Source organism: Panicum virgatum, chromosome 3N (assembly GCF_016808335.1).
Source record: "Panicum virgatum strain AP13 chromosome 3N, P.virgatum_v5, whole genome shotgun sequence".
Lineage (NCBI taxonomy): Eukaryota > Viridiplantae > Streptophyta > Magnoliopsida > Poales > Poaceae > Panicum > Panicum virgatum.
In genome coordinates this window covers 21,424,584-21,435,398 of record NC_053147.1, presented here as the reverse complement: position 1 = coordinate 21,435,398, position 10,815 = coordinate 21,424,584, and the positions used below count along the sequence as shown (strand labels likewise).

Sequence of the window (10,815 nt, the reverse complement as noted above, 5' to 3'; positions counted from 1 at the left end):
GAGAGAGAGAGGAGGGAGAGAGAGGGAGAGAAAAAGAAAAGAAAAGGAAAAATGGAAAAAGGGAGGAGAAAAAGAGAAAAATAAAAAGAGAGGGGGAGAGAGAGATTCGCTCGGCGGCGACCGCGGCGTCGACCGCGGCTGCACGCGCACGCGCGTTGGTCGGGCGTGGCGCGGCGGTCGGCGGTACGCGATGCGCGGAACAGGGAAAAGAGGAACGAGACAGCGATTGATTCGGAGATCTGATGGGACGGTTTTGGGGAAAGAGGGCTCGGGGTTTAGGATGGTTTGAGCTCAACGATAAGAAAATTTTTGAAAGAAATATTTTGACGCGTGATTTAATTCGGTAAACTTTTGGGATGTTACAGCAACTCTACTCGAAACTTTTCAACAAGCCAATGACATACTTGCCGAGAAGAACTCGTAAAAAGAAAAGGCTACTGCAACTTGGGCGAAGCCGCCGTACGGAAATGCAGATGCATTGAAGAGTAAATGTTTGTGTTGGATATGGTTGATCAAAATTTACAGATGACGGATGTCTGCTATTTATAGCCTAATCCTAACATCCCTTACCGATACGGTGAGATCACAATGTGATACACACGAAAGAAAACTTTCAACGAAAAATCTAAAAGATAACTTGCCAACATGATCGCGTTGGCACCGTCCTCAGCTCCATCGGCTGCAATGTCTCTTCCGGCCCAAAGGTCTATTCTGCTCCATCTTCATCTTCTGTTCATCATCGGCCCATTCCGATCGGCCACCTGCTCCAAAAGATTGACACGTGCCAAAAACGATGTTAACAGTATTTTTCTTGAAAATATTTTTATAATTTTTTGTAAAGTTTGTGGAACCTCCCTAAACTATTGTGATAGTTCAATTTACCTCCTTATGCCTGACGTGGTGTCACGTATGACAGTTGATATGGTGCCACATCAGTCAAAATCCGCTTTGAAAACTACCTAGGAAGGTAAATCGACCAGTTTTAATAATTTAAAGAGCACAAACATCTATTTTTCTTGTTGAAGAAAGTAAATCGAATAATTGCAATAGTTAAAGAGGGTCGGAATGACTTCTTCCCAGCGCTTTTTACCGTCTGCTGTAAAACATCTTGCAAGGATCCCAGGGGCCATGCTCTCAAAAAAAAAGATCCCAGGGGCTATACGAAGTTTTGGTCCGTAAGAGCAACTCCAATCCATGTCCTACTAGACCTCCTATCCTGTGTTTAGGAGAGAGAAACAAAAAAAAGTCGCTCCAACCCGCCTCTCATCCGCTTCCTAAGGATAGGAGAGCCCTCATCCTCGACCTCCAGACTCCTACATCTAGGAACCCCGCTTCGGGCTCTCATCCGAGTGGAGGCACAATGGCCGCTCCTTTCCGCGCTCGCACGGACGCCATTGCCGCCAGGTATGCCTCCTCCCCGTCGTCCCCTTCCATTTTTTTTGTATCTGCGAACTAGATCTAGAGTGAGTTAGGAGCGAGAGCGGTTCGGCCGCCGGATCTACACGGCCGCCGGCGCCGGAGCCGTGCCGGCCCCACGCTCCACGCGCGCCAAAGCGGAGCCGCCATGGAGCGGGATTCGTGGCTGCTCCCCCGCTGTGGAGGCGGGGCACAAGGACGTGCAGCTGCCAGGGCCCGCAGGACCCGGGGGCAGGGGTAGCGCGCGGAGCTCCTGCTCCCTCAGGCTGCCGGCGGTGCTCGCGGGGCACAGGGAGGGGCGGATGCTGGGGCTCGCGGGACCCGGGGCCAGGGGCCACCAGCTCAAGGGAGGGACCATGCGGGGCTGTTCCGGCCGCCGGCCGGCAGTGCTCCATGTGCAGGGAAAGGATGGAAGGGCAGGGAGGTCGTAGAGAAGAACAGGGGTTCCAGGCTGTCTGCTAGTGTGGCTGCTCTTAGACAGAGTCCCATTTGCTTGCTTAGCTTGAACAGAGCAATTGATTTCTGTAATGCTTTAATTTTTATTTTTTATATCATTGGATCTGACAATGCAGGGAGGAAGATGGAACCCTGGATGATCGATATGCCTAGAAGCAACGCTGGTGCCAGCCATGATCTGAATATGATTGGAAGAAATGCTGGTGGGAGCCATGATTTAGAATTTGCTGAAACTCAATATGCTAGCCCACAAGAGGAACAAGTTTGCAGAGAGGCTGTACCTGTGGAAGCTAGCACTGCAGTGAAAGGTAACAAGAAGAGATCCAAGAATTTTAGTGTCCAGGAGGACAATTTATTGGTGGCAGCATGGTTAGAAATTTGCATGGATGCAGTACAAGGCATTGATCAACCTCGTGCTACTTACTGGGAAAGAATCCATGAGCACTACCACTTGCACAAGGATTTTGAGACTGACCGCAATAGTGGTTCTCTTGCTCATCGTTGGGGTATCATTCTAGAAGTAGTTAACAAGTTCTGTTCATGGTATGGTCATGTGCAAAGAAGGCAAAAAAGCGGTTTGACAGAGCAAGATAGGGTATGCATTGTTGTTTTATTATTTCAGCTTATACTATTTTGCTTTGCGAACAACAAGATATATGTAGTGCCGAAAGGATCAGTTCATCATCGTCATCCGACGACGACGACGACGAGTCTAAACGAAAGAGAGAGCTCATTTCAGCAAGAGAAGGAAGAATGGTGTGGAAGGCAGGAGTATAGGCGCGCGCGCACACACACATATATATATGTGAAAAATCTAGTCGTTTGAATACTAGCCGTTGAAAATACTAGCCGTTAAAAATACTAGCTGTTGGAAATAATATCCGTTACAAAATAGGGCGTTCAAAGTAGGAATGCAAAATATAGCCGTTATGAATAGTACTATCCAAATTAGGGTCGTTGAGAAAAACAAGACATTCAAAATATTGCGGTTCCAAATATGCCCGTTGGAAATAATGATGCAAAAATAAAATGGCGATTTAAAATAATGTTCATGGTAGTTACTTCATATGAATAAAAAATAAGAGAGTTGGAGATATAAGAGTCAGTATGAGATGTCTGTTGGAGTTCATTGTGAAATAGGAGAGAGAAACAGAATGAGAGACTCTCATATGGGTGAAATAGAGGGCCAAAAATAGGAGTTGGGTTAGAGTTGCTCTAAGCCCTTCACATGCAGCCGTTGATGCGCGCCCCGGACAAAAAAAGTCCAAATACGGGCCTAAGGCTATCCACACTTATGAAATTCTAAATTTATCCTATAAACAGAATATTCCGTCTTTATCATCAAAATTCTCTTCTCTATCTTTAGTTTCACGGCATCTATGCATCCTCTATATCACTCTTCTATACCAACTAACACAGCTGGGGTCCACATGTGATCCTCTAAATCTTTATTTCCTCTACGTCTCTCTCTCTCCCTTCCTCTCCACGAGCTCCCTCTGCTCTCGCCCCTCCGCCCCTCTCTCTCTCCAGCGGACCGGCCACCTCCGCCCCTCTATCTCCGGCCACCGGCGCCGAGGCGGACGCCCAGGGGGCAGCTCCTCCCCTGCTCCCTCCATCACCGGTGGTGGCAGCCCTCTGCTCCTCCTCGAGCACGGCACGGCGTCCCTCTGCTCCCCCGACCCCTCTCCCATGACGGCGGCCAGATCCTTCCTCGCGGCGGCCCGTACGGCCGACGCAGCGGCGGCGGGGCCGGCCTGCACGGCCGGCGCACGTCGGCGGGCGTGGAGCTCCCCAGGCCGGCGGATGGCGGGGCACGGTGGGGCGGCGCGAGGCCGGCGACGGCACGAACACACACGCGAGGCCGGCCCTCCTCCCGCGCCATCCCTCTCCCTGGTGACCGCATGCACGGGGTGCGTGCAGGCGGGGTGCGTGCGTCCGCGACGGCTGCGACGCGCGGTGAGCGGCACGCGGCCGGGGCGGACGCATGCGCGCGGCGAGCTGCGCGTGCAGGTGGCGTGCTTTCCTCGAGCTCTGCCGCGCGCCATGGCGGGCCCTCGAGCTCCACCGGATCTGGAGCCCCCTCGAGCTCCGCCGAATCCTGGCGGCCATGGCGGGTCCGGCCACGACATGCGCTCCCGGCCACTGGTGGTCTGCTGTCGCCCCTGCTGTGCTCCTTCTGCGGCCGGGCGGAGGGCGCAGCACGCCCGGCCGTGACGGCGCGCGGCGCGCGCAGCCGGGTGGAGCGCGGCTGGGCCCAGGGCGTGGCGCACGCGGTGGTGGACGCCATGGCGCGACGGAGGAGCGGCGACGGCGGGGGCGACGAGTCATTGGGAGGCGCGCATTCGCGTGGGCCCGATGCCACGCTCGCGCCTGTAGCGGAGGCGCGCTATCTCTCTACATTTTGAAGGAACAGGGAGGGGCGCGAGGGTTACCGTGACCCTTATAGTATACCGCTGCACCGCCATATTACTGTAAATAATACTCCAATAAAGGCTCCGTTTGTTTTGAAGTAGCACAAATAACACAAAAATTTTGAACAATAATTAGGGGATACTAAATAAAGGCAATTTACAAAATTAACTCTAAAACACTACGCTACTTCGTGAGACGAACCTAATGAGTCCTTTGGCATTACTGTAGTCAATCATCGATTAATTACTGTAATTAGATTCGTCGTGAAAAATTACACCCATCCGTGAAAAGATTTTGCAAATAAACTTCGTTTAGTACTTTATGCATGTGAGATTTTTTTTCGGGAATTGTGTATGATAGTTGTGATATAGAAACCAAACAGTAAGCATGGATTCGGATGTCTATTCGAATGTCAGATTTTTTGTCATTTTTCTTCGATTATGGACAAATAAGATATAAAATTTACTATGTAAATTCATAGCCTTATATTTAACATTGATCTTGTAAAGATTCATAAAAACTAAACCTCAAATTTATCATATATATTCTCAAATAATAGATATAAAAATTGAAATACGGATTGGATATGGATTCGAATCTTTTTTCACCTTTTTAATTGTAGGGAGCAAATAATACATAAAAAATTTATACAAAATTTTATTCTGATGTAATAATATGCTTGATAATATAAAAAAATTAGCATAAAATTTTAAATATATCTATTTTAAAATATCAAATTTGTTCTAAAAATTCGGATGTCTAGATCCATCCTTACCAAGCAGGACCAAAATTTAAAGGTTGCCAGTGCGGACAGCCTAAAGGGCGGCGCCCATAGCTAAAAAAAAAAGCCCAACTTCACTCATAAAGCCCAGCCTAACTTGATATCCTCCTTACTCTCAAAAAAACAAAATGATATCATCAACCTTTGAACTTCCGAGGACGGAAGCCTCGCGCCGTTTCAATTTCCCTCCCAAACTTCCCCCAAATCCGCGCTCCCTCGCAACCATTTCAACTTTCCCCGCACCGGCCCGGCCGCCTCGGTTCCGCCTCCGAGCACGCCGAGGGAGCGCGGGGCGGCGGGCGCCGTCAGCTGGGCGGGTGACCTCGGGCCTCGCCGCTGTCCGGCGGCGGCGCGCGGCGCTCGGGAACCTCGCTCGCTGCTGCATTTTCGATGCGAGATGGCCATGGAGACCTCCCCGCCGCAGTCGCCGGCGCGGACGCCGGTTAGGGCGGCGAGGCCGCGGCTGCTCATCAAGGAGATGGTCCTCCGCAACTTCAAGTCCTACGCCGGAGAGCAGCGCATCGGCCCTTTCCACAAGGTCTCTCTCTCTCACTCCCACGTCATATTTTGTTTTAGATTTAGAAAACATAGGAGCAAATTTTGTATCGCTGTAATAAATTTACACCAATCTGTGCCTATGGAGACCTAAGTTACTTGTGTCCTATCTGTTATAGCTTCAATTTGCTGTCGCTTGGACGACCAGGAGACCAGTTTGCCGCCCAGTAAGACGGCGTAGCCGGAAGTGGAGCGGCGAGTGTCCGGACAGCCAGCCCAGTCAGCGTCGATGTAGACAATCAGCTCAGCAGAGGACGAGCGGTGAAGAATCAGGCCGAGGTCCACAGTGCCACGGACGTAGCGGATGAGACGCTTCAGCACAACAAGGTGTGACTCCCGGGAATCATGCATATGGAGACAGACCTGCTGAACAGTGTAGTTGAGATCCGATCTGGTGAAGATGAGGTACTGCAAGGCACCGGCCAGACTCCGGTAGGTAGTCGGATCAGCCACAGTATCACCCAAATCTGCAGACAGCTTCGCCTGAGTGTCGACAGGAGTGGAGCAGGACTTGCAATCAGTCATCCCAGTCCGCTCCAGAATATCGAGTGCATACTGCCGCTGGTGAAGGAGAAGGCCAGAGGGGCGAGCCTCAACAGTGACGCCCAAAAAGTGGAGCTGACCAAGATCCTTGATTCCTTCATAGCAAACTCTTGCTGCAGAGAGGAGATGACGCGCTGAAACAACTGCTGACTGGAGGCTGTCAGCACAATATCATCGACATAGAGCAGCATATAGGCAATCTCATCCCCACCGCGGTAGATGAAGAGAGACGTGTCAGATTTGGCTTCGGTGAAATCCAATGTCACCAAGAACGTGGCGAACCGAGAATACCAAGCCCGAGGAGCCTGCTTCAGACCATAGAGAGACTTGTTGAGCCGGCAGACCATGTCCGGATGACTGGAGTCCACAAATCCCGCTGGCTGAGAGCAGTAGACTGTCTCTGACAGAGTGCCATGAAGAAACGCATTCTTCACATCAAGCTGGTGCACAGGCCAAGAGCGAGAGAGCACAAGCGAGAGGACCGTACGCACAGTAGCAGGCTTCACCATTGGACTGAAGGTCTCATCATAGTCCACACCAGGCCGCTGGGTAAAACTCCGGAGAACCCAGCGAGCCTTGTAGCGCTCCAGTGTGCCATCAGCTCGACGCTTATGCATACAGATCCACTTGCCTGTGATCACATTGCAACTTGACGGATACGGCACGAGGTCTCACGTCTGGTTGGCAAGAAGAGCCGCGTACTCCTCTTCCATCGCGCGATGCCAGTGAGGATCCGCCAAGGCGTCACGGACAGAGGAGGGTATCGGAGGGACCCGCGGCTCCCCCTCGGTGGCGGAAAGAGTCGCGGCCTGAGACGCCATCCGCCGAGTCACCATGGGATGGATATGCCGAGGATCCCGATGGATGATTGACGGGTGGTACACCGCCGGCTCGACTCGAGAGCGAGGCTCCGGTGTAGGTGTAGGCGTCGCAGGAGCCGGAGGCGGCGCCGGTGTCGGCGCCGAATGACGCCGGTACACTTGAACCGGCTGAGCATACCGCGGCGGCGCCGGCACCGGCACCGAACGACGCTGGTACACCTGCACCGGCTGAGCGTACCGCGCAGGTGTAGGGGGAGGCACCGGGGCCGCGCGTGGCATAGCAGGAGACCTCGGGGCCGCGCTGGGTATTTGTTCAGTTGTATTGCAGTCTAGGCTGGGCCATGATAATGTATTTGCATTTTTCTGATCACAATTTTTTTATTTCTTTTATCTTTTAGATGATAGACAACCATAAGGTTGAGCTTGACAAAACTAAGGAAGAATACACCAAACTAAAGAAAGCACTGGATGAACTGAGAGCCTCAGAGGTATGTAATTTACACCCAGTCAAGTGTTAGGGTCTCAATCAATTCAATTCTGCTGTATTGTTTATGTCCACAACCTTATCCGTTTCGCCATAAAACAGGTTGATGCTGAGTACAAATTGCAAGATACAAAAAAAACTTGCCAAGGAATGGGAGATGAAGGTGAAAGAATTCAGGAAAAGGCTTGATGACATTCAGACAAATCTTGCTAAACACATGGATCAGTATGTACAAATGTTATTGTTTTCGTAACTTGTGACTTGTATGTTCTCTGTGCTAATTTTTGCCTTTTGCCTTTTCAGGATCCAAAAGGATGCTATTGATCCTGAGAAACTTAAACTGACTCTAGGTGATGAACAACTCAATGATACATGTGACATGAAAAGGGCAATGGAATTGGTGGCGTTGTTGGAAGCTCAGCTTAAAGACTTGAGCCCAAACCTGGATTCCATAGCAGAGTATGAATTCATGAAATACCGTTGACAAAACATTTTTTTATGAATGATTTCATTATTTCTCCTTGCTGAACCAGGTACCGCACAAAGGCTCGCTTGTACAGCGAACGTGTTGATGAGCTAAATGCTACCACTAAGGAACGGGATGATCTTAAAAGGCTGTACGATGGGTTAAGGAAGAGAAGGCATGCATTTCCCCCTTGATTTTACTTTGAGGGCCCTTGAATTTCATTAGTTACATTTACCAATTTGTGTCTCGTACTGCATTGTACATTATTTCAGGTTAGATGAATTCATGGCTGGATTCAACATAATATCTTTGAAACTGAAGGAGATGTACCAGGTACTGAATACCTATAGCATCCTATAGTGTAGCACCTGCACCTCTGTTTTACTTTATGCGCGCACATACAAGAAGGTACAGACTACAGACAAAAGTAATGCAATGAGATTAAGCTTTGTCAGCCCTTTTCAATTAAATCTAATAAATTTTTCATTGTTTTTAATATTAAGGGATGGGGTGGGGGAAGGAATCGAATCATCAATTCATAATCTCATTTGTCATATGTCTGAAACAACAATTCTGAACAAAAGTAATCTACACTGAGGTGATCAAAGGGGAGAGGCTAAGAGAGCCTGGTGACTTAGCAGACAATTTCGACAAGGCTTTGTTAGCTGTATTGGTTTTATCTTATGTGGGTGTTGCACTTGTTGAAATCATTTTTCTGGAATGTGGTGTCAAAATAACTCCCAACTCCTTTCGGATTCAGATGATTACTCTTGGAGGTGATGCTGAATTGGAACTTGTTGATTCCGTGGACCCATTCTCAGAAGGTGTTGTTTTCAGTGTGAGGCCTCCAAAGAAAAGCTGGAAAAATATTGCCAATCTATCTGGTGGTGAGAAGGTATTTTCCAATCTTGCAGCTATGTCAGAATGTTCTGTTTGTTTGAAAACTTTGAATGGGCAAGGATGGCACCCTGAAATTATTGTCCCAAGTTGCCGTTTTCACATGATTTTGCGATTTCAGACTGAGTCAACTTGATACATAACTTTGTTTCCTGATTATTTATAAAAATGAGTTCTGCCAATGATGTTCTAATTGAAATTTGTTAGTATATTGTAGGATATCAGAAACATTGCCATCATTACTTACAGATCTCTATCTATTTTCTTATAGTGAATCACTGCTGTATAAATTCCAGATACAAGCCAATAACTGTAGTCCTTGCTTTGGAGCCTAGAAAGTGATATTGATGCTGATCTTGTTGCTCAAGCTAATCCCATTCTAGGATAATGCAAACCTTAATTGTTCTAGGCAAATACTACCTACTAACATCTGTATTGGGATTTGTTATAATACTTAAAATGGCAGTAGCATTTTTTTCTATTTGAAATGACATCACGACTAAAAATCAGAGTGTTTATACTATAGGAAAATCGGTACTATCTGTAATGAGCTATTTATCACGTAACACATTAGGTAAGGCTATGCCCAGATATAAACATCCCATCTCTACTGATTGTTTCACCATCACTGATAATGGTCTTGTCAACAATTATTCATGTTAGTTGCATGTGTTTTTAATGTGTATGCGTACTTGATTTAATGTCAAGTATAAAGGTAAATCCTTTGCATCCACTTTTGCCATTCCATTGGCAATTTTTAAGAACTAATTCACATGTAACATAGCACTGGATGTGTCGATGATTGGGCCATTCACTTCTACTGATCTAACTAAGCAGCCCGAACTTCTTTACTCCCAATTTTTATCATGTCTATTACTTACTTGAAATTCTAACCCAATGTCTGGAGTAGTACTGTTTTTGAAGTGCCTATCGTCTTGCAGACACTTAGTTCGCTGGCCCTGGTGTTTGCCCTTCACCACTATAAACCTACTCCCTTATATGTTATGGATGAGATTGATGCTGCGTTGGGTAAGTCTTGCAACCCATCTCTTTACTAATACTGTCTGTCATTTGAGTGATTGATGCATTTGTCTCCTATAGACTTTAAGAATGTATCAATTGTGGGACACTATGTGAAAGATATGACCAAAGATGCCCAGTTCATCATTATAAGTTACTTACCCAGCAGCTCAGTTCTCAATTTTTCTCTTTTAAATGTTTCACACGGCTTCTAGAAAAGTAGTTGTACAAACGTTCATCTGTCTCTGATACAGGCAGGTGGCACGGATGCAAAGTGAATCTTACATTTGCATTAATCGCTGCTGGTAGTGTTAACTCACATGTAATATCTGAAACTCTATTTTGCAGTCTGAGAAACAACATGTTTGAGCTAGCCGACAGGTTGGTTGGTATTTACAAGACAGACAATTGCACCAAGAGTATAACAATCAACCCTCGGAGCTTTGCCGAGAGCATGGAGGTAGTGTAGTGTGTAATGTTGTGCAATGCGAGCTTCACCTTCCAGCGCCCTCGTGGAACCGAGGTTCCTTCGGCATTTTGATGCGGCGTGCGGCTTACGAAGTTCAATGCTATTTAAAGTTATGATCCAGACTTTTCGATCACCTGAGATGTGACTGTGTATATATGTATTCGTATGCTCGAAACGGGATTAGGGAGTGGAATGACTATGCTAAGTTGCTAACCTATTCAAGCATTTCGTTATTCACACAGCTCATTTTCTCCCACGTTTGTTTTGCTCCTTATATTTATGAAATCTCGACACCTGGGTTTGAGCATAGTTCCGATGATGCTTGGTCCTGTTTTGCTTCTAATACTGTTTGTAAGCTGCGGCCTTGTAGCCGCAACTTTGAAAATTTAACTAATGCCTTTGCTGTAGTAAGTCTTTAAATGATTTTGTATCTAACATTTGTCAATAAAAATTTATTAGAAAATGTCTTAGAAGGTGCCTGTTGAAACTCACGGT

The 10,815-nt window shown here is 47.5% G+C and overlaps 2 protein-coding genes across 2 annotated transcripts; one reads left to right on the top strand and one right to left on the bottom strand.

Moving 5' to 3' along the window:
- Positions 1-3,487: 3,487 nt before the first annotated feature.
- Positions 3,488-4,159, bottom strand: LOC120667652 (atherin-like). The gene has a single exon (XM_039947687.1). The coding sequence runs from the start codon at positions 4,157-4,159 to the stop codon at positions 3,488-3,490; it is 672 nt and encodes a 223-aa protein (XP_039803621.1).
- A 1,064-nt stretch (positions 4,160-5,223) lies between these two features.
- LOC120665044 (structural maintenance of chromosomes protein 4-like) lies at positions 5,224-10,557 on the top strand. Its single transcript, XM_039944468.1, has 10 exons — positions 5,224-5,603; positions 7,383-7,472; positions 7,571-7,693; positions 7,772-7,927; positions 8,002-8,109; positions 8,207-8,267; positions 8,695-8,829; positions 9,773-9,860; positions 9,933-10,005; positions 10,200-10,557. The coding sequence occupies exons 3-10, from the start codon at positions 7,575-7,577 to the stop codon at positions 10,318-10,320; spliced, it is 861 nt and encodes a 286-aa protein (XP_039800402.1). The 5' UTR covers positions 5,224-5,603; positions 7,383-7,472; positions 7,571-7,574; the 3' UTR covers positions 10,321-10,557.
- The last annotated feature ends 258 nt before the right edge of the window (positions 10,558-10,815 follow it).